Raw genomic sequence first — 25,151 nt, forward strand, 5'->3', positions numbered from 1 at the left:
TAATATGCACATTATGCTTCTCACAGGGATATGATTCGCTCACTGATGATAAGAAACATTTCAGTGTTCAGAGAAAAATAGCATCATAAATTCACAAGAGGTAAGCAACAGAGTGAAAACAACTGTCATATACCACTGCAGTTGGACAATTTTAAAGTTACAACAAACTTTTTACCTAGATATGTACCGTTCTCTGGTATCAAGCTCTCCAAGGTTTCTGAGGGTTTTTTGGAAAAAATAAAAAATCAGCTTCCCAAGACAGTTTCCAGCCTTATAAACATAATGTCGGCCAGAAGAGAAAAGTCAGAAGTTCATCCTGCCCTCAGAGAAAGATACCCATTTGACTGTTTCGGGACTTCTAATCTGGAGCCAGAAGGGATGAGATCTTCCACGTCATCTCACGAACCCTGAGAGAGAACAGGAACGGCAAGACTCGAGCTCTGTCAGCTCAGGAGGACAGCACAAGCCAAGAAAAACGAAGGAGATGCTGGAGAGTGCTGACTTGGAAAGCTGACGTGGGAGAAGGAGTACAGGGAAGAAACCAGATAAAACGGTGACGACAGGATTTGCTTCTGCAGTTAAACAGACTTGCTCATTTATTTTATTAAAATGCCATGTCCGCAATGCAGTCGCAGAGACTGGTAACGATATGTTTCTTCGGATATGCACAGTACGGAAGAGGAGCTCTAACAGTTCTGCAGGAGAATTTTGCAACGTTTTCTTCTGGGAATTAGTTAGAAACTGGAGCTATCAAAGAAGCTGTCTGCTTAGTCACGTTTCTAGCTCGTATTTCATTTTGTTCTTAGATGCAATGCTTGATGTCCAAATTGGACATCTTCATAGGCTTTGACTCCCCTGTAACATACCTACATTCTCTTTCCATGTTTTTAAGAATCAGTTTGGATTATTCATTGTACAGTTCCTAAACTCAGAATTATCGGGTGAAAAGACAAAATTATTCTTTCGTCTTCAACTTTTACTCCCTAGGAACAGATTGATTATTTTAGAAATCGCATGCAGTGGTTGAGGTGTCAGGAATGTTTTGGAAGGAATTTTTTTGGCCTACTGTAGTGCAATTTGGCAGAAACATGGTTTTCCCTGATGAAGACTTGTCTTATTTATCTATGTTTATGTTGAACATATCACAGAAAAATTCAGCAAATTAACAAAGCAAATACATGTTTCTATGGAGTTACTCAGACCCCTGCATGGAACAAGCCTGTAGGTGTGTTTATGCAGCAAACAGATTATATATGTGGGCAGGCAATAGTAACAGTACCTTTTACCACATCTTATCTACGTTGCCAGCATGTCAACAGTACACAAATCAGAATCTTTAATAAAGAGGAACATTTTACACTGAGACCTAGTCATTTAACTGACAGCGAGGACAACAAAGTTCATTTCCAGAAATGTTTTACCCTTAAGCATCCCAATTTAGATTTTGTTAACACAAATTGCACTGGATCCCAAATGCTGAAATCATAGAATCATAGAATTGTCTCGGTTGGAAAACACCCTTAGGATCATCGAGTCCACCATTGACCTAACACTATCACGTTCACCACTAAACCATGTCCCTCAGACCCACATCTACACATCTTTAATACCTCCAGGGATGGCGATTCCACCACTTCCCTGGGCAGCCTGGTCCAATGCTTGACAACCCCTTCAGGGAAGAAATTTTTCCTAATATCCAATCTAAACGTCCCCTGGTACAACTTGAGGTCATTTCCTCTTGTCCTGTTACCTGTTACTTGGGAGAAGAGACCGACCCCCACCTCTCTACACCCTCCTTTCAGGTAGTTGTAGAGAGCGAGAAGGTCTCCCCTCAGCCTCCTCTTCTCCAGGCTGAACAGCCCCAGCTCCCTCAGACACTCCTCACAAGACTTGTTCTCCAGACCCCTCACCAGCTTTGTTGCCCTTCTCTGGACCCGCTCCAGCACCTCAGTGTCTTTCTTGTAGCGAGGGGCCCAAAACTGGACACAGCACTCAAGGTGGGGCCTCACCAGTGCCAAGTACAAGGGGACGATCACTGCCCTAGTCCTGCTGGCCACACTGTTCCTGCCACAGGCCAGGATGCTGTTGGCCTTCTTGGCCCCCTGGGCACACTGCTGGCTCATATTCAGCCGGCTGTCGACCAACACCCCCAGGTCCTTTTCCACCAGGCAGCTCTCCAGCCACTCTGCCCCAAGCCCGTAGCGTCCATGGGGTTGTTGTGCCCCAAGTGCAGGACCCGGCATTTGGCCTTGTTGAACCTCAGACCATTGGCCTTGGCCCATTGATCCAGCCTGTCCAGGTCCCTCTGTAGAGCCTTTCTACCCTGAAGCCGATCAGCACTCCCGCCCAATTTGGTGTCATCTGCAAACTTACTGAGGGTGCACTCAATCCCCTCATCCAGATCATTGATAAAGATATTAAACAAAACTGGCCCAAACACTGAGCCCTGGGGACACCACTTGTGACTGGCCACCAACTGGATTTAACTCCATTCGCCACAACTGTTTGAGCCAAGCCATCCAGACAGTTTTTTATCCAGTGAAAAATACTTTTGTCTGAGCCTTGAGCAGCCAGTTTCTCTAGGAGAATGCTGTAGAAAATGATGTCAAAGGCTATGTGAAATGCTATAAAGGAAGAGATGCAGACGAGGCTACCTATAGCTCTTAATTCCTTACAAATCTTGAACGGCACCCAACCACAAGCAGGAAACCACAGCAAAAATGCGTCTTAAGACTCTTTCAGAGATTCACGAGAGCTTTAAACAGACAATAAACCAAGTCAGTAGTTACACTTACTATCCACTAGCAGCAAGTCACCAGTTACACATAAAATACGTCCACTTAAACAGTCAATCACAAGCCTTCCTAGCTTTGTATTATGGAGACAGCATTAGCACCAAGACTCCCTGAGCAAATTTAAAGGACAGGACAATTAAAATGTTAGCCACTGTTTGCAGCTTTATTTGGAAAAGTGTTCTCGGCATTGCTATCATCAAACAACTGCTGCTTCAGACGGACTGAAACGCTAAGACCTAGTGCTTCTAGTACTTCATTTTAATTTGAACTGGATCTACAGCATAGGCTCTGTATATACAATAAACTGAAGTTCATGGATTAGCTCAAATAGATAAACCGAATTCTCCAGATACTGCTCTGTACCAGCCAGAAAACTGCTGTTGAAATGATGAGATTCTCCGATGCACATACAGTTTTGCACAGGTCTCCACACATCTCTCAAAACGACTCAATCTTTCTCTAATAACAACCCTTGATATTTCAGTCATTGCGAGGAGATTTAAACTGAGATTCCTAAACCGAAACTTCAGCTGTGCCAAGAATTGTTAATCCTTTTATATGGTAACCAGGAGCCAAATACGTTTTGTGATGACAGACTGCAAATAAAAGGACTTGCAGGGCCAGCAAACGTGCTAGGGGCATCGCTATAAAATGGAGCATAGGTATATGAGGTCGGAGCTAGGTCACATTTCCATATTTCACAGAAGTTGATGAGTTTCAAATTACAGGCAATCACACAATAAATCTCAAAACACGAGAGAGCAAGAAGATAAAAATTCCCCTTGGTTAACAAAGAAATCAAGAAAAGAATATACAAGTCTCAGATAAAGCAGAAAGGAGAACAGATAAGACCTCTCTCACAAAAAAAAAACATTTTCAGAGAACAATAATTACAGGCAAGTATTTTTTTCTTCACTACAGATACAGCTTTGACATTTCCACTCTCTCAGGGAAACTGTGTATTTAAAGTGAAAATATGAAACTAGTAAAAGGCAACTGTGAATTGCTGCATGTTCGTTGAATCTATGTCAATAAAGGCGGGCATGTCTACTTTGCAATTATTTTTAACCTATCTCTGCACACAGAAGAGATCCAGGGGACAATTTAATGAAAACAAAGTGTTTTAGTAACTGACTTTGCACTGAATTTTACAAATTTACAGGAAAGTTGAGTGTCAAGAGTTACCAAAATTTACCAGTCTTCAACTTCATGCCAATGCACGACCAAGGAGTAGCATTAGCCCATTAGGCTCCAAAAGAGCCGCCTTTGCTTTTACTAACAAAAGCCACTGTTCGTAAAAAAAGAGAGAAACCCTTTGTCTCTCCAAAGAATGCTTAGCTAATAAAGGAAACTAGGTAGTATGTGAACAGCTAACTATAAAAAAAAGCAACTACAAAAAAAAAAAAGACCTCATAGTGATTGTAAAATTGCAACAAAGACACCACTATTAAAGTAATTAAAGCTGGTCTAAGCCCAAATAAGAATTGAATGGTCTAAGAAAACAAGAGAGAATGCAGCACAGATAGCAAACCTACGTGGTATTTCACAGGACTAGTAAGTATAAAAATCATCAAGATTAACCAGGGAAGTTGAGGAAGACTAGAGTATACATCCGGATTTCCACAATAATCTAGTAGCTAGATCGCCAAATTCATATGCACTTTCACACAAAATATTAACAATCTATTTAAACAGTATTTTATCTGTCTGTGACCTAGAACTTACTACTTGGTTTTTTTCCTACAAACACCATGCCTACATGTGGAGGCTATGGAAGCTATAAACAAATAACTTACGAATTTGCAGTTAAGATCATGGATTATGAGTTTGTGTAATTTTTTATCATATTCTCTGCTGATTCCTTCTGTAGTCTAGCAGTTACAGAAAGAAACAAAAAACATCCTTAATTCTTTCTTTTGAAAGAAATCTTCATGCTACCATCAAAATCACAGGAATTTCCAGTTCTTCCGATACATTAAATCCATCACTAGTGTTTATAAAGTTTCTCTTTCCTTAAGACAGCAAGTACATATACACATCATGAGGTCAAGAACTCAGAATAAAGTCCTCCATTCCATATATTACACGCATATCTCACATATGAGCAACCACTTCCCAAGTCAGCATGAAGCCCTGGGTAGTGTCCTTCTTTTTCCAAGCCATGCATATTCGAAGACAACAAATCAATGAACAGAAAAAAAATATCCCAGCACCACAGGACCTGGAGCTACGAGGAGCAGCACAACCATAGGTTTAAAGACTTAGAGCAGGGATGGCCAAGCCCATTGAATGGCGTCAGGACAGCTTTTGACAGCTCCTTCTCAGGACGTTCTCTGCCACATGAAGACTGGCTGATCACGCAGGTTTCCTCCTGCGTAATTGAGCCTCTCTCCACCTATCGTCCCTGCTCCTTGTGGCCTTCCTCAGACTTGTTCCTCTGTTTCCTATGATGGTAAGCTAAATTAAGAGCCCCTCACCTTAGCAGGGAGGAGGAGAAGGGCTCCATCCTGCCCTCCTCTTCTGTCCACCCCTGGCTCCCCACCGCAGAGCCTGCTGCTCCATTGCCCCGGCACTCACTGCCCTGCTACAAGGCATTGCTGATTCAACCTCCTAACCTGCCCCTGCCCCAGAGGAAAAGAGAAATTACTATTTATTTTTTCAGGGTTTTTTTTCCTGACATTTTAGTGAGTTGATTTGAGTCACTGTGCCATGAAGGGACAGAGCCAGAAACACATGAGTTTCTTTCACATAAGAGTGAGAGATGAGAGATAATGGGACTAAGCAACAGCTGTTGGTTTTGATAGGAACAAGCCATTAATGTCTTGTATTTTCATAAAGATATACCCTCCCTTTCTCTGTCGTTCCCTTCAGCCGGTGCCCATTTACCTAAGTCTCATTCAATTACAGAAGAAAATAATTGCAGAATTGAGATCTTTTCAGTTTCTCCAATTCTTTTTTTACAGTCCTTCCATTTTTGGTTTATGTATGTATGAGATTCCAGGGACAGGAGCTGCCTACTAATGCGTGCTCACGCTCTGCTGCTGCCTGGCACGACAATAACAGGCAGAACAACGCAACAGTTATAACCGCACGGACCAAGGCAAATACTGCCCATAGAGAAAGCTTGGAAAAGATGGTGTTAAAAACTGTTTTGGGTACGCAGGAAGAGCAGAATTAAAATAATTTCCTCATGTGAAAGAACCTGTTTTAAAAGGTAAGTGATAATGGACTCCCATGTGTCAGAAGATAAGAACAACCTCCAGCAGCAAGACCTCGAAGAAATTCTTAGAGGAGAAGTACAATTAATTTCATTATATCCTGAGAAGAAAGCGTACCTAACAGTATATTGTTTTACTCATACTTTTCCTATGCTACATAATGTTTGGCGAATAAAAAGGGTTACATAGCAGCTTATATTCTTAAAATATGATGACAGTGCCTGTGTCTCCCCAAGCAGCACAAAACTCCAGACTCATATCCTCTGAAAAATCTTTTCATTTTTATAAGCCATCTGTCAACAGGCCATTTCTTCTCTGCTTTTCCTTTGATCATACAGCCTTAATTTTCTCAATGTGGCAATTAATCTCTTTTCCCCCTGATTTTTATATAAAGATATTAGAAAACCCTCTGAAGCCTCCACATTGTACAGTCAGCTAATATATGCAGCCTTGTATTCCTCTAATTATCCCTTTTTCCCCCCTCTTTTCTCCCCTCTCCCTTTTACATACCATCTATCATACCGTGCTCAATAGGACCACATGATCTTTTTGTGCTTGCTGAGTACCTACCCAGTGTGCTACGAGCTGTCCCGTAGCAGATACAATCACCACCACCCCCAATTCTGTTCCTCAAATTACCAATAGAAACCTCCAGGCCCTTTTTGCTTTGGCAAACTACACGTTGGTATTATGTCTTCCGTTCAGGCAGTACGCTGCGAAGAAAATGAATGGTGTAGATGTCAGGCAGAATAGCGTGTACTTAAAATTCTTCGCTATTTCAGCAGATTGCCTTTTGCTTGCATTAGGTCTTATCCCCTCTAATAAAAATAATAAAAAAAACCCCAACCTTTCCTAGAATGAATCTTTTGACGAATAGGTATTGAGATAGTCTTTGGGAAAATAAAATTATTCACTTAAGGAGAAGTAAAAAATTTAATGTGATGGGATACATCATCCTTCCCTGAGTATTCATTTCATGCACAAAATCCTTTTGATGCTTTATACCTTTAGTGTCACAATAAAGAAATCTTCTTATTACTGAAGAACGATAAGAGAGTAAACAGCAGCTGTGTGATAGCACTGATGTAGCAGAACATATCCCCGCGAGGATTCTTGACCTTTCAGCCTCGGTTTTCAATGCTGCAGCTAAAAATATCTTTCCTCCACTGACAAACATTACAGCTACATGCTGCAGAATAGCAATGAGGAGCTTTATGCTCTAATGGCTTTACTATAAATAGAATCTCTTCAATGCTAAAAGCTCTTCATTAAAAGGATTAGTGACTACAACACCAGGAACAACCGATACCAAACCTCAGGCTTTGTAACACAAACTGATTTTAAGTGTACTAGATTTAAGATTTCCAAAGTAACGGCATAATTTGGTGAGCAAAGCAGAATGAAAAAGAACTCTCTCCTCCCCATGCAACATTTTGGAGAGCTGTCTTTGATATAAAATTAATAGTTTGAGGAATCTGCTTCCTAGTACTCTCATCTTCTCCAGTTCAATGCCAAATTGACTGTATAATGCAATGTCAAAATGAAGTACAAAGTCACAACAAAACTGATGTCAGTACTTGAGCGTAATAAATGATCAGTTATCTGCTAGAGCTGAAAAATTTTCTTCCCTGCCCAGTTTAAGATAGGGAGGCAAATTCTCACAAGGCGAGGCGGCGGCTCTGCAGCGCTCAGCTACACTGCGGTACGAGTCCCTCTCAGTGACTGAAGTAGGAGGGTGACAAAGGCAGGGACGACGAGGAGACAAGCAGAACGGGAATCCTACTCACCGTTTCCGGATAAACACTTAATAAAGCCAGCGGTAGGAGGTTACTTTGAGATACGCTGGCAAATATACCATCAGATCGATGTCTCACAAATACTATGCCTTGGGAAAAAGACCGGAGACAAGATGTAAATTAAAGCAGAAATAAGGCACATGTTTAAAGTGATGAGTTATCCTCACATAGCAACAGTGAAAGACTGACTAGGAAGTCAGAAACTTCGAGGAAGAAGATAAATATTACCTGCCGAACATGAGATAAATTGACCATCTACAAATATTAGAAATAACAAGCTTGTCGAGTACCCTGTTAACAAAAATGTGTCTGAAGCATTCAAAGACTGTTAAACTTCACAGATAAGAATTGTGGTGTATGTGCAGTCAATCAATGAACTGCAATCCCCTCCAAGACTAATCGTGTCCGAAGACAGGCTGTAACTCTGCACAACCACTGTGACAGGAAACTATTTCATTCTCAGATGCGGTTTACTTGCTCCCATCTCAGCCTGGACTACCAAACCGCCTCTCAACGAACCATGCTTACAATTAGCAGTGCTTACAACTAGCCTTATAAATGGGCTAGTACATCTTCCAAGTACTAGTCATCCTTGGGCGCACACAAGCAAGACTTCCGCCTCTGAGAGAAGGGTATTTCTTGCAGCACCTTGGTATATATATGAAAACGTTATTCTAAAATGCCCCAAAACACACCATATGTACTGAAAGACTACAGAGTATATCGAGCCTTCAAACCACTGAGGTTGTTAAAGAAAGGCTCATCTGGCTATGGAGCCATTCTATCTTTTTAACTGACAAAAAGATCTGATTGCCCATCAATTAATTCCACTCAGGGTCCTTTGACTTTTTATTTCTGTGGTTCTGCAATTATGCTTTTGCTTTAGCATTTTTAGCTTGTTTGAATTAAGGCAGATATGGTAAGGTAAATCCATTTAAATTTTTTTAATAAAAAACATAGTTTTGATTTTGGAACTAATGGCACACTGGAATACATTATGTTTTTTCCTCTTTTATATTTGTTTATCATTATAGAACAGAAATTTTATCAAACATAAAACAAATTTAGATTACTGAAATAACTAAGGATGGCTTTTTCCCCCCTGACATTTAGACAAATGGCAAATTTTAATTCCCTGCAAAAATTTCTAATATGCAGAACTAGATACTTTTTTCATTTTAAATTAGAGGATTTGCTACTAACATGCCATATGCTGTGTGATATGTTTAACAGAATGTTACACTTCTAATTGCATACCAATCAAGAGCTCATATTTTCCAACAATTAGAGGGGTAAAGTATAAATTTCCTAGTGTCGCTGGTGCTTTCAGGCATTCGACAGAGCCTACAATATTTTAATCCACACATCTTCAAAATCACAAATATGGTTTGGCTTCAGTATGAGACCTCCACACACAGGAGACTGAAAAGGAGAGGATGGGGAGAGAGGAGAATGGAAGATGCATTTCTACTGGCAGCACCATCCTTGTAATTTCCCAGGATTTCCCATAAAAGTTTGAAGATATTCAACCCCAGAAATGGGGTAAAGATCTCAGGTGGAGTTTTATGGGTAGGCTGGGGTTTGGGTTTTTTGGGGGGGGGGGGTTGGCAATCAACGTGTATCTAAAATGCCTTGACCTTCCGTAATGAGGTGTCTCTGCTAATAGGGGTTGAGAGGAAGAAACATGCAGCTATTTCTGACATCTTAAGGATCTTATAGAACGAGCTTACCTGAACATTTGAAAATCACCCAGTTTCATGGGTAAGCCCAAGAAACTAAACATTCTATATTCTTGCCAGTTATGGCTCGTTTGAATAGGGTATAGGAATAGAAAAATCAGGAAACACCTCTACAGGTAGATCTCGTAAAATTCCACTTTCTTATGCAGTAAAAGGTATCCAATCCTCATCTTCATCATACAGCTTTAGAAAGTTTCAAAGATATTTTATGCTGACATTAGCTTGCGTTTCATTTGTATCTATTAACTTACTTGCTGATATTCCAATTTCACTAACAAGTGATGAGTCTTCCCATCATGTAATTTATTATTTATGATGGAGCAGGAGTGAGCTACTTAATGAATAGCAAGATGACTCGAATTCATTTTAATCCCTGTTTCAAAACAGAATCCCAAATGACTTTTCACCTAGACACTATTACATATGGGTAATATTTTGCCGAACAAAATATTTACTTGTGTTTATTTCAGTGTTTGCAAACTTTAATAAATCCACTTTGCCATCAGAATGTGAAGTAATCACAATCAAAGACTGTCTAATCACTGCTTAGAAAGATAGTTTTAATTTGCTATTAATTGCCAGATTAATGTACTCAGATTTAATTTCTAGTGAAATGCTCAGGGCAATTCCACTTTAGCACTGAAAATATTTGAACCTGCACTTACATCTCCTGTCTCTTCAGTGTTATCTCATCCCTCAGAAAAGCCCTTCATATAGGGCCACGACAATAGAGCCTCCTCTCTAGATTTTAGCACGTCAAGGGAAAGCATAGGAGTCATCACTACGGTATTTCAGTTTAAAGCTTCTTCCCAAAGATAGTTCGAAGACTTTATTACTGCAAGTTTGGGTATAAATAGTACTATCCAACAGTACGACCCAACGATGCCCAAAAGACTGGCATGTTGGAAACCTGCACGTTGTTAGCATGAACTTTCACGAAAAACAAAAGTAACTGAACAATCAAGGGTCACGTTTGGAACCTGTGCAACGGTGAAACATCCACTATCCCATACAGAATACAGTGAGTTTCTAGTTAGAATGTAATGTAAACTATAATGGGAGAGAACTGAAGGCACAGACAATCTGCTTCAAAAAATCCAATGGAGCAACGTTTTAGTCAGTATCTACAGACAACAAGATCTGAATAAAATGTAGTTCCTGGGCTACACGAAACGTCTGGTTTTCTGTAATGCCTTTGTCCCTTCATCTTTAAATTTAGACATGTAACAATTTCCTGCTGAGTTCATACCATCAAACTATCCAACCTAATTTGACTAAAGGTTTGCTGATTATTATGGCGTGCTGTATGGCAAACGAACAGCTCCGGAGACTGAAACTCCAGATGAAAGACAGAGGTAAACGCCATCTGTGTATTTTACATAAATTAGGTAACACTACTGGATTGTCACCAAGTTGCCAGTGCCAATGCAACACAAAAAGATACTTTAAAAGAGAACATGGAGGATTAAGAATGATGCTATACGGTATGTCAGAGTTGTTTTGAATCTCACACGATACATTCCCTAAGAAACGATTTATTACAAGAACAGAAGGAAACCTGTGAAGGTTAGCTCTGCATGATCAAGCACCTGGATTTTTTCACTCTCTCAAAATAACAGAAGAACTTCATTGTCTGCCACTGTGCTTTTTGAAGAACAGCTTCCAGATTATCATCGCCAACCTCTATTACAAGCTGCTTCCCCTATCAGGCATGTATCGCTGCATGTCAGAGTCCTGGTTTGCCTCTGCTCATTTTTACTTGACTGAATTACGCAGAGCGTTCTGAACGCACCTCCTGTACCAAAACTGTGTACTGTGACAGCTAGAAAGCCAAAACAATCTCCCACAAGCAAACAATGCTGTATTGTCTCATTTTCGTTCCTTGTCTTAAGTCACTCTAGCACATTTTTTTACCTTTGGCTAGTATCTATTGCTTTTGCAGAGATTTCTGAGCATTGCTGGCTCCAAGAAACTGCATGGACTGCACTACAACCCCCCACCCCGCAAAAACAAAGACAATAATTGAAAGGAAATATCCAAATATTGAAGTAACAATATGTGGTGGGTTGACCTTGGTCAGCTGCCAGGTGCCCACCCAGCTGCTCGCTCACTCCCCCCTCCACAACAGGACAGGGGAAGAAAAAAGGATTAAAAAAGCTCATGGGTCAAGATGAAGACGGGGAGATCACTTCCCAGTCACTGTCATGGGGAAAACAGACCCAGCGTGGGGAAAATTTAACTTATTGCCAATTAAAATAGATTTAGATGGTAAGAAACTAAGTCAAAATTTAAAACACCTTCCCACCATCCCTTTCCCATTCCCATCTTCCCCCCTCCCCTCCCGACCCCTCTCCCCACCCCGAGGGGCGCAGGGCTGGGGCTGGGGGTGTGGGTCCGTCCGTGCCAGCCCCTCGGGGCCGCTCCTCCCTCCTCACCCCTCTCCCTGCTCCAGCGCGGGCCCTGCCCCGGGCTGCAGTCCTTCAGGGACAACCTGCTCCCGCCTGGGCTCTCCACGGCCGCAGCTCCTGCAGGAAATATCCCCCCGCTGCGGCCTGGGGCCCTCCCCGGCCTGCAGGGGGGGTCTCTGCTCCAGCGGGGTCTCTGCAGGGCTGCAGGGGATCCCTGCTCCGGGCCTGCAGCACCTCCTGCCCTCCTCCTCCTCCGCCCTGGGGCTCCCTCTGCTGCTGCTCCCTCCTTGCCTTCCTCCTCCTCTGCCTGGGCCCCCTTCGGCCCTTTCGCAAACCTCTTTTCCCCCCGGCACCCCCAGCTTGGCTGAGGGGCTCAGCTGTGTCCTGCGCTGGGGCCCTTGGAGCCGGCTGGGACCGGCTGTGTCCGGCACGGGGCAGCCCCGGCCGCTCCACACACCGGCAACACCTGGGCACGGACACCCCGTACCTCCTCATTTCCAAGATTTGACTTGTGCATGTGGCAAAAACCCTAATTATTGTGTAATTAAAACTAACCTAAACTTGAAATCCTCTGTATATCTGCGTTTCCTAACAACCGTTGAGTTTCCAGCTAGCAGCGCTAACGGATACTACAAGAAACGCGCCTTTGATTCTATATTCATAAGGACAATACAAGTCCCCTGGACAGCCAAATGTCACTTCGTCACTCAGTCACTCAGAATACAATCCTGGATAACAGGAAAAAAAAAGCTGTTATATATTTGAGCAGCTAGTGATCGAGCTGCAGGCATCAATCCAGTTCTTGCGAGACAGCGACCCAGGTGCAGGGTTCATCACAGCCACAAATGGACGGTTTTCTCAGCATCAGGGCAAATGACAGCAGGAAGGAGCCTTTTCCTCAGAAAATATCTTCTATGGCAACATCATCAGCACAGCCAGGGAAATGGCACGGACCTGGCAAATACGACACCATTCCAGCTGTTTGGAGAAATGACTCCCAAAGTCATGCGGAACATCTTCCTTACTGTTTGCTAAGAAAGACTTAATGTGATGAAAAAAGCCTAAAACCACAGGAATTTCACATCAACGGACAAACTATACTCCATTTGAAATATAGATGCGCCTTCACAGTATGATATTAATCTCTGACAGAAATAAGGCCTGATACCGCTTTACTCCACTATCAGTCATGGTGTTGAGGAGCTGAAACTTGAAATGTAACCAAAATTAACTTCTGAAAGTTTTGGTGGTTTAATTACTTTGCATTTGCTCAGAGCAAATTATTACATTATTATCCACCTTAAACATTAAAGATCTTGCTCTGCTAGAGAGACAGCAGCAACTTGCTAACCACTGTGTCGTAGCCAGATACCAACAAAATTCACAGTGGTGAATTAATACATAAACTTTGAAACGAGCTAGAAGACTTAAAAAGTTGGACTTACTCCATCGTTGCCAGTTTCAAACCAACGTTTGTGAGAGAGGCAATGCTGGTTTCAATAGCCTGCATCGTGTTCCGTGAAATACTGAATATTCACTATAGTTCTGGTGATTAATAGAGAACAATAGATAGTATTGAAATGAAAGTACAGATTTACTTTATTAAGGTAGAGATCATTAAGGATCCATGTCAGGAACAATCCTACTCAAGATCTGATCTTGTAATCCAGATCTAAAAAGAAAAAAACGCTTTACAACAGATGTAGGCAGAGGCTACTGGGATAACTGTGGGGTGGGCAATAAAATACCCCCCCTATGCTATCAAGGAGACTAGGAGAGGTAACCCTGACTGCTGTGTCGAAACGCACAAAAGAAAGAGCGAGAGTAAAAAAAAGGCAAACATCAGAGACTAAGAAAAGCTATTTAAGCTAAAGAACAATATTGACATGAGAACAAAAGGGCTGGAAATGAGTCACAAATATATTTAATCTTGAAATTCCTATTCACAGCAAGGTTCTCAGACGGAACTCAGTAAGTTTACAAACAGCTCTCCAAACAAAATTATATTGAGACACCTTTGGCAATCTACTTCTGAATTAAATAACATAAAGATGTATATTGCACGTTATGGGGTTAATTCAAAAGAATATGTGGACAATACAAATCACTGTCTATTAAGTATCCATAAACAGAAATAATTTCCTTCAAATACAGCCTAACTGTTTAACAAAAATAGTTCATAAATAGCGATTAGTGAGCACACTGCTGATTAATACCTTCATTAGGAACAGATGTTCAGACACTCACTGGTTGCTCCAGCAAGTTACACAAAATCATAGTCGCTAGGAAACCAGAAGAGGTCATTTTGCTCTTTAACAGGCAAAGTTCAGGATGTTCACTCCAACTGACACCTGTTTACTGATCTTATTTTCATCCAAACCTCAAAACTTAGATTACATTTCTCACTCATTTTTCATTTTCTTCGTTTCACTACCACTATTTGGCAATTTCATTAGTGAGAGAAACCTGCATGTTTTCTTTCTGGAAGTGAAGCATATACGGGAAAAACTGTGAGTAAAGCAAAAGGTGATGCAGTTACTGGGAGTTAAATGCCATGAAGGAACCCACCAGGCAGCACGGCATGGACACCCCTCCTCGTGGGGTCAGCTCCCGTTTTGGGGGGTTCCAACCGGCACTATTCAAGGCTGGTGGTATCCGTTTCTGCTCTGAAGTTTCTTGTCTCCAACACTTTTAATACCTGGCTTTTCCTTTAGCTTGAACCCAACCCCATCATTCACCCAGATAACTGACAGTTGACTGTTTATCAAAGCACAGAAATGTAATTATCCCTCAACACTTCTTTTAATTATTGAGGATTGCTGCTGCTGCCTTTTTTTCTTTCCTGAAGTTTTCACATGAGGCAACCAATTATTTCTCTGTGTAATTCCAGACGCTGCCAAGACATTTTACCCTTTCTGTACAGCACTGGCATTTTTAATTAAGATTCTTCCTTATTTCATCTCGTGTGTCTGGCCTTGATATAAAAGTTCTGTAACAGCTCTGTACGTGTCTGATATTATTGAGCCACAACTTTGTATGATACTTACAAAATGTAATAAGTAACAGAAAACAACTTGAGTATCTTTTGATGAAAGCCCTTTTGTACAAAGTCAGCCTACAGAACGCACTTGCTCAGCTCCTTTTTTATATCCTAAGATGCAAAAAACCCAGCCCTTCTCCTTCTGTAACTTCTGCTAATGTACCCATAGGTAATTAGAAATGTTACTGAAGTGAGCCTGAATTTCTGGTGGATAAGGAAATGGATACTAAAATAAAAAGTCTAAGTTCACTACAGAGTGTCAATAAGCACACAGAATCACAGCTCAGGAAAGATTTTCTGTTTGACCAGCTTCCTTTGTAAAATCAAATCAATTAATGATTCAAGTCAATCAAATGAAGTTAACTTCTTTCTGGCCTAAAACCGTGCAGTCTGTCTTTAAAAAAAAACAACAAAAAAAACAAAAACAAAAACAAAAGAAAACAAAACAAAATTACGATTGCTTAACACAAAGGTCTGGGATACAAAATAAAACAAAAGTAAAATCAAATCAAGTTCTGACATTGTTTTACCAAAGAGACAATGGGGAGGAGGAATGGGCTTAGAAAAACCGCAAAATGGAGAAAAACAAGATGGCAAAAAAAAATCTCTTATGCTAAAAAATAGACAATTAGCTGCCGATTTTGTGAGAGACTAAAAAAGAGAAAAGGAGAGAACATGAAAGAGAGAGGACTTCAGTCAAAGCTTATATTTCCTCACACAAATCTGTCTGTTCTGGTCTGTGCTCGTACTGTTGAGGTTTTGACAGTTGGAAGCTATTAATTTCAGTATTACAAGGCTTATTGAGGTGGATTTATGTTCTTTACAGTCATTAATTCACTTCTGCTTCCTTGATGAAATAAAAGACTACTTCAGAACGAACACTGAAAATTAAACCAACTTCCCTCCTCGCAAAACGTCTCTTTGACAGAGAACTTCTACTGATGATAGGTCACGTTGGCCTTAACCTATGAGTCAAAACACATGGGGGTGGCGGGAGAACACTTGCAAATGCTTGGAAAATTTTGCTTTTAGTAAACTACAAAAATAAAAGGAAAACTTTCCATTTAACTTGATTACATATAAACTTTAAACTACAACAGAGTACATTTGTATTTCTACCGAGAAGATGTACTAGTCCAGTCAAATGAAACATTTTATTAGTAAAAAAGAGTCTGATCCAAAGTACAACGCGGTCAGTGAAAAGACTGCTTCCATTTACAACGTTCATGGCACTCAGTTCCAAGCACATGCATTATTTTTTCAAGTGAAATAAAACAAAAGCTGGAAAATGTCAGAAGCCAGATACGGAAAGCTCAGCATACTCATTCTGGAATAAGGCCCCCCTTCTTGCTTACTGCCCGAAACCAATTACACGTTGAACCTGTCCTACATAAGCTATTCAGGACATTCTTCCACTACAATTTGCATATTTTCCATTTCTCATTCTCTACACACTTAACTGTACAATTCATTTAATTGCTGGGTAATTAAAATCCTGCCTGATCAAAGCATCTTTCTTGCCTCTCTTGTTAATACATACATCTTCTGATCTTTTTTCCTTTTTTCTTTTTTTTTAATTGTCTACAAGCTGAATCATATTTTTCTCAATTTTTAGTCGAATGGTATCTTCTGTGTCCATCAAAGTAACAGAAATCTACTTCTCTGCAGATTCAGTGATACCTTTCACCAACTGCTTTCCAAGACGGCTTTTTTGTCTTTTCAATCTTCTTCCTCACAATTATCGTCACACCTCTACCTCTTTTTGATTGTGTAACCCATTTTCATAATTATTTCCATAGCTTTTCATTTTTTAATTTGGATGTTCAATTAATCTATTATTCAATTTAGTTCTAACAATACCTAGAAAAAATTAAGTACCTTGCGTAACGGTGTACCAATTTATCATCGTTATGGTGTTCCTTAATCACCTGTTATGGCTTAACCGAAATGTCGTAAGCAATATTTCTATAAAGAAGTCAACTAATTGATATTTTTTTTTTGCTTTAAAAATAGAATGGTTTTGTAAATGAAATATTGAAAACAAAGTCACTCACATTCAACATCAGAGAATGTATTAGGCACATGTACCTGAATCAAGCTTGAATGAGGTACTTTTCCTGCTACCACAATATCCTGTTTCTTTTTCTCCCTTTGTATTGTATCCAATTAAACACCATTATTTGTTACTTCCCTCTCCACCAGTATTTCTGCGGTAAGAGTCCACTGAAAACCTTTATGGTCTTTAAAAAATCTAGACTGCGCTTATTAACAGACAGTCTCTAGTATGCTCTTATGCCAAAAGTTGCCCTACTTCAGCAAATTTTTTCCCCTCCTTGAGACCCGGACCTCTGGTGGATTCCTGGAGATCAGTCAACTCTTGATTTTACTAAATTAAAGAAATGTGTCTCAGATACTGTACCTCAAAGGAAGCAAGACTGTATTAGATATCTAAATAGTGAACACAGAACTCACCTGCCAGATTTACTCAGCATTCGAGAACTGATCCAATGTTATTCAGCATAGTATCTCCATAGAATAAACCCAACAATAAGTCTTCCTTCCTTGATGACCTCCAAAACTTTACTTTTTCCTATTCTGGTTTGATTTGAGTTCTTCTATAAGGAGTTTCCTATGGGAGGTTTCATTACAGACTTGGACAACCGTCACATACGCCTTTCCTCATAGCTGAAGTGCACTGGTAGCTCAGAATAACACTTCATCAAATCCTTTCCAATCACTTCAGACAGCTGAACTTCTAGCAGATTTCTGTGTTACTAGTCTCAGAACAGATAACTTTTCTGGACTATATTTCTTCCATTTCATTTCTGGTACTGTGGTTTTTGAAATTGAGAGATTATAAGAAATGCAGAGAGATAATTTTGACCAAGAACTGTAGCAACAGGACAAGGAGCAAGGGTTTTAAACTGAAAGAGGGTAGGTTTAGACTGGACATAAGGAAGAAATTCTTTACACTGAGGGTGGTGAGACAGTGGAACAGGTTGCCCAGAGAAGCTGTGGATGCCCTGTCGTGGAAGTGTTCGTGGTCAGGTTGGATGGGGCTTTGAGCAACCTGATCTAGTGTCCTAGATGTCCTTGCACATGGCAGGGGTTGGACTAGATGATCTTTGAAGGTCCCTTCCGCCCCAAACCATTCCATGATTCTGTGCAGTAGCCTGATCTCTTTTTGGAGAGATGGTGGTGCTTATCTTGGAGCCAGCAGCATATTTCATCAGTTTATTCCTCCTCCTCATATAAGCTTTCATTTTTTTTTCTTTTTTTATTAAGCAAAAATCACTAATGATTCGCATTGGAGAAATTGGTCCTAGACCAATACTTAGACAACTCCCTTAGTATTTATCACTCCTTTTTCCCTCCCATCTCTTCTCACTGCTGTGTTAGAAACACTGGACCTGCAGCTTCAGCTACCAGTTCGGTCAGAAACCTGAGACGAAGTAAGCACTGGCACTGCACCCAACCTGTCTCAAGCTATCTGTCTTTACATAAGAGGTTTTGTTAATTTATTTTCACTTTAGGGTGCTCTCTTTATTCTTAGCATCTTTTCTTTGAAATCCCTACTGGTCCTGTTCGGCCTGAAATGCTTTCTCTACAAGTTTTCCCTCTCCGTTTAGAGTAACCAAGGCTTCAGTAGGAATTAGAAACAACAGCTGATTGAAAACATATCACACAATAGCATGTTTTGACATGTGAGAACATTATTCTTGTGCCAGATGCCCTAGTTTTATCAAGTTAGTCCATTTTTTCAATGTACTACCCCGGTCCCCTAACACTTCCCAGTAACTAAAGCATGTTGCTTGTTTGACATTGCCAAAATATCCTCCAAAACAGCCCGCACACAAGCTGTTAAGATATGAAAGTGTTCCCACCTCTCTTGCATCTTAAAAATAAAAATGAAAAACCTGAAGATTTTTCTAAATGGATGAGAAAGGTTGGTTCCCTAGTAAAATCCATTTACCACCAGACTGATTCTCAGTTTTGGTCTTGTTATGAATCAGACTGTGATCCTCTACCCTATAGGCAGCTTACTCTCGAGATTTTCTGGCTAACACTCTTGGTTTCATCTTTCTAATGATGATAATGGCCAGTCTACTGTAATTCTAAAATAGGAATCATTAAAGAATATTTTAGTTTGACAAATGAACAGAGTAACATTCATAAATTTTTGAAAGGCAGATCTTTGTATACCCAGCTGACCTCTCCATATTTCCAAGCTTACACCTGTATAACCTACGTGCTCCTGTGGAGGGCCTATGAGGGGGTTCCTTATTAAAAGGGAAAATAAAACCACTTCCTTACAGTTCCCCGTTAAAACTATTCTTTGAACAAGCATCCAAGACAGCCTTGGAATTTCAAATATGGGGGAAGAGCAAATTGTAGGACTGCCTCGACTAAAGCACAACTGTCTGCAGAGATGCGGCCCTTTTTAACTAGGTCCTTGGGCACAACGAGCTGGCAGGGTGTCAAGACGGCATCCAAAACACAGGCTCAGAGATATATCATTTCCTCATCTACTCACCAACGGATACTTTAAAATATTTCCCTCTGTGTTCAGGATGCGGTGATTTGACACTGCTGCCATCCCTACGAGTTAATCACATGGATTGTGGAAAGAAAGATTTAATTATGGTCTAAGGTCAGACTGGAAAATGCAAAATAAAATGGGTGAGTAGTTTCAGTAATTAATTTTGAGATCCATGAAATATATAAGCTGTGAAAATTGATTCTGATTTGGTGCTCTCTAAAACATACAATAAATTATTAAGATAATTTATTTTAAAAGTAATGCTTACATAAGATGTTTTGTGAAACTTAACCAGACAGAACTTCCAAACGAGCTGTCAGGAACCCCGTGCTAATAAAACACTTTAAAATACTTTTAAATCTACCTCTTCTATTGATGCCAACTACCTGTGAGGGACAATTTCAAAGCACCCTTCAATTCCAAGGTTTTGGGTTTTTTTCTACGTAAAACATGCCTATATGATGCAAGTAGACACACAATTTATTGTGAATCCACAACAAAAAGGGTAGCATTCTCTACCTATACGTAAACAATTAAGACTTTGGTTACTAACTATCACTGTTCTTAATTACAATCTGGAGAGCATTCAGCAACACTCCTGTTGGCTTTCCCTTCAATCACATCCTAGCAAATGAATCGTACTGTGTGTCAAAGGTGTCCACGATTAATTTAAATGCTCTAAACTGTGTTGAAATTCACGTTTCTTATGAAGGAAGAAGTGAAGAATGAAGAAAATCAGTGAATGAAATACAAGAATGAATGAATACAAAACACTATTTCTGGACTTTGCCCATGGTGAAGCTTTACCGATGTATGGTTCTTTGAATATTACTGCAAATATTGTCTTTAGAGTTCATGTATAATTATTGGTATTCAGCTAGTTTCTACAGAGAAAGAAAAGCTAGGTATTTGCCCAATATATTAAAACATTTACCACATTTAGATTTGCCTACAGTTCTACATTCCTAAATCAAATTTCACTAATATCAGGAAAAGACGTCTTTATCTTGTGGCTGCAAGCAGTGAAGGAAGTTACATTTACTTTGCTTTACGTAGGAGAATTTAAAATAAGTTTGTATTGTGAAATTTGTGTACAGCATGCTAAGTGTGGGGAACCTCTCGCTTAAGAGGTACTTTCATTTGAATGTCGGAATATCCTGGGTCCAGCCTGTTCCAGGTTCAACCCGCAGTCTATTTCAAACTCACTCCATTTCGAGTTCAATAACAACATTTTGTGCAGAGCATTTGTACCTATGATAATTTTGCTACGAAATGCAGAAGAGCACCATCAAAGTGAGAAGTGTTCGGTCTCTGAATTTTGCCTGCTTTGCAAAAACCTAGCAACGTAAATCCAATGAAAAAAAATTATCGCGCAGCCAGCAACTACAAATGCCTCCATCTGATCATTTTCACATCTAACCACAGAACTTGCACGACATATGCCTTTGAAGAGTCTCGGTTCTCCTCATTAAATTTGCAGGCTATGTTTCCTTGCTTTGATGATATTAATATATTCACCTTAACACCACATCTATTCCTACATTTGGTTTGTTGCCCAGCAGTAAAAAGAAAATATGTCATAAATTTTATAGAACGTTGAACTTCGTGGTGTTGAGCAAGATTATGTTTTCCAATTACATGTGATTTACTAACCTGCCTAATAGACAACTTCACTTTACAGAGATGTCCTAAATCTTAAAATCAATTTTAACAACATATTAAGAACTCTCACTCCAGCCTTTGACATATTTTCTTTTTTACGATTCCTCATGTTTTAAACACTTTTCCCTTCCCCAGTCATTTAATTACATAAAATCACAACCAACAGCGTTCACTGAGCCACTTTTTTTCCTCTATCTGACAACCTTCCGAGCTGACTTCTTATCCTCAAACCAAAACTTCAATGCCACTAACTTGTAATTCTACTCTTTGCCTTGCATTTAATGAAAAAAAGACAGGATTGTCAAATTTACATAAAAAATTATTTCAATATGGTTTTATAATTTTAGAAATGTAATATTAACTCTAATATGAATTAAATATGCCAAATTTAAAAGGAATTTTGAAGTCCAGCTTTTATAAATTTGAACAAGAGCCAGTCATTTTTTTAATCAAAACCACGTTAAATATTCATTCATGTTTCAGTGTGAGCACTTATAATAATGCAAACCCTTCAATGTAACCATCAATATAGAAAAAGTCTTGAATAATCATAGAATCAATTTTATTGCATAATCCTAAGGCAAAATTTGCAGCCAATATATGCAAAGATTATATTACAATGATGGCTAGTATTAAAGGGTTCACATTAAAACACAATTTATTCTTAACATATAGGAAAGCAAAACTCAAAGCAAAGTAAGGCTGGGGGGACAAACAGTGTTAAAAGAAAAAAACACCTGACACTACCATATTACAGTATTTTTAAAGTAACTTCTTATCAATGACATCAAAATATTGGACAACACAGGACGAGAAAATAAGATCTGTAGACTATTGCTTGATAAATAATATACACAGGGAGATTATAGTTCTCTTTCAGTAGAAATGTTAATGATCAAAGAATTTTTTAAGATAGCTTGCATGAGTTTATCTCATTACTGGCCCTCAGTACAGACCACTACCTCTAAAATGACCTGATTCTTACGCAATAGTTAAGGTCAAACACTTCAAAATATCAAGGACAAAACCAAAGGGAAAACAACTTGTGTTACGTCTTAGATTATTTGAAACACAGAACACTTTACCATGTTTGTAAGTGTTGAATAGGAAACATATTCTGGCATCGAAAGACAATTTAAACTCTGACAGTATGTCACATTGTCTAAATACATGTGTACTAACACGCACACTCTTGATTGTCCAGATATTCCAACAATTCCTTATTACTCCCACCTACGAAACTGAAAAAAATCAATCTTTTAATTCCTCCTCCATCCCACACATAAAAAAAAAAAAATAAAAAAAACCTAGCCTGTGTTGCCATGATACACTTTCTGGAGGGACCACAGTAACTTTCCTCATGATGACCGCAGGTAGGGCAACCTGGCTTGAACATCGTGAAACCAACTAGCCAAGATTTAACTGCTGAGTATTTGACATTATGGTTAATTGAAAGAAATTGAAATTTCTCTATTGTTTTTACTTTTAATTTTTTGCTTTTGAAGTAAAATCAGGCATTTAATCAAAATGTCGTTCTCAATAGTCTCCGCAATGAGCTACAGATTCTACGTGGAGACATTTTTTTGTGTTATACAAAATCAATAATATGTGCAATGCTAATTTCAGATTGAGAAAACATTTGACAAAAAAATAAAGCAGACTTCTGCAAAAACAGTATTTTCTGCTACCAGAACTTTCCAAAAGGAAGTACCATATAGAAGTTGTGGCAAATGAAGTATTGGATATCCCATAGGATCTCCTTTTCCCTGCTTTATTTAATGGAGAACATAAACATGTAGGCCATAATCAGCCGAGAGATTGTGCTTCAAAGAATTCTGCAGTTATGAGGCAGAGAATAGCACGGAGTTTTGTCTCTGTTCATACATTTCTGAAAACTAAAGGCAACGGGATTCTTTAACTGAATTAAGCAATGACCGGAGAAATTACCAACTCCACAGGCAATCAGACTTCATGGTGAATCTGCTACATTCACGTTTTCCAGCTACTGCGTCAAAGCACCCATGAATATCACCATTTAGGCAGGAATAGCAGAATCAATCCTATGACTCTTTTACTAAGAAAATAGTGAAATTCAGCATGAAAAGAAAATTGAAAGACAAAACCAAAAAGAATATAAAAAAAAAAAGACTACGGTTTTCCTCCTTAAGGTGATCTCCCATGCAAAAACTGCCAAGGGACAATTTCCAAACACAGAGCCCAGGTTACAAACCTGTTGAAGGTCAATGGCACTCCACAGAACTAAGATGACTCTCAAGTGACCTGTCTGAGCTCACAACACACATCTGACACAAATCTCCTCATTTTACGGATAAGGAACAGGGCGATCATTGCCAAAGCCAGTCACACAAGCAAGTGCTACCAAATCCTTGAATCCTCTGAAGAACAGAGGACAGATAAGCATCGTTTCAGAAACAGATGATCACGGTTAGAGTTCAACATCTTTACAACAAACAACTTTAAACCATTACGAGTTTTAATCTTCTCATCTATAAACAAAGTGCTCACAAGTTCTAACATATGAGTTGAGGAGGGTCTACGTGCTTGAAAAAAAAAACCACAAGCATTTAAAGGATTACATAAATACTGGAGTTTGGGGTTATTTTAGTTTTAATAGTTAATGCAGATAATAGTGATGGATCATTGCTCTTTACAATCGGTTCTCTCTAGGTCATCAAATTAACTAAATCAAGGAGGACAGAGTTAAATTTGCTTTAAAAGCAAAAGCTTTGAAAACAATTTTCTTATGAACTGGGGACTTTTTCCAAAACTCGTAACTGCCATAGAAGCTTTGGGGATAAACCACGTTCCAAAGCGTCTGAACAAGATTTGTTAAGAACCTCAGACAGAAGTCACATTATTAAGACTCTTCAAAATTAGATTAATCCAATATTTCACTGTTGGAACATCATTCTACATTCAAAATTAAGAGAAATTGTCCTTTCTCACTACACAGAGTAAGAACTTTTTCTGTTTCTAAAAAGTTAGTAATGCAAATGTCTAGATCATGATAAGAAATACACCACAAAGTATATTACAATTCCCTATGAAAATATTTTAGAGAAATCGCATTAAAAACACCCACTGTAAGGCAAAGGGAAATTTAAGTAGCAGCTACCTCTCATACAATACAACTAGGACTGCAAATTACAGAAAAAAGTGCGCACTCAGGTTTCATATTTCCTACCACCGAACAGTGGTACTCAAGATAAAATAGATACCAACTTAACTTTTATCTTCACCTAAGTAAAATATCTAAAGGAAAATAAAATTCCTAGCGAATTCTCCCGTATCATAGATTATCAGTAAATGAAAACATTATCGTTCTCATGCTGCTAAAAATTACAAGCCACTATATCCTCTAAAAGGATCATCAATAGATTTTGACATTACTCACCCCACTGGAGAGGAGCCAACTGTAGATGCTCCAGGACCAGCTGATTAAGAACGCCTTCCACACTGGCTTCCCCTTCACGCTTCAAGGAAGGGTAAATTGGAATTAAGGAAAATTTTGTTTCAGAGAGAAAAAGAGCATGAAATACATACGACTTTTATTATTGCAAATCAAAACTACAGGCTAGAGATTCACTAATGGTTAATGTTACATATTTGGCCTATTAACCCATGAATTGGCTAACAATAATAAATAGACCATTTGATATCTTCAAAATATAAAAAATTAATTCCACTGAGGAGTGTTAAATATGAAGATGCACAGGTAAAATGTACCTGAACCACAGTAAAACACGAGGGGGAAAAAACTCTGGGAACTGTAAAAAAGCAGGACCTGTAGCTATGTGGTGCAGGATCCCAGTTCAAAATGACAAGAGCAATCTGAAAACAAAAAAAAAGGATAAAATTTAATAGGGCAATACAAAACAGAACAGGTTTGGGCTAGGATAGCTTTGAATACTGGCTGGGTGCCACTTCTGTGG

General features: G+C 39.3%; 1 protein-coding gene across 4 annotated transcripts in view; it reads right to left on the reverse strand.

Annotated features, from left to right (window-relative positions):
* TRAPPC9 (trafficking protein particle complex subunit 9) overlaps positions 1–25,151 on the reverse strand; it is a 543,073-nt gene that overhangs the window by 249,481 nt on the left and 268,441 nt on the right. For all 4 annotated transcript variants that reach the window (XM_074577903.1, XM_074577902.1, XM_074577899.1 and 1 more), the window contains one exon: positions 24,614–24,704. In XM_074577903.1, the coding sequence (XP_074434004.1) occupies positions 24,614–24,704 (91 nt within the window). The remainder of the gene's footprint in view (positions 1–24,613; positions 24,705–25,151) is intronic.

This window comes from Larus michahellis, chromosome 2 (assembly GCF_964199755.1).
Source record: "Larus michahellis chromosome 2, bLarMic1.1, whole genome shotgun sequence".
In the NCBI taxonomy this organism is placed as follows: Eukaryota; Metazoa; Chordata; class Aves; order Charadriiformes; family Laridae; genus Larus; species Larus michahellis.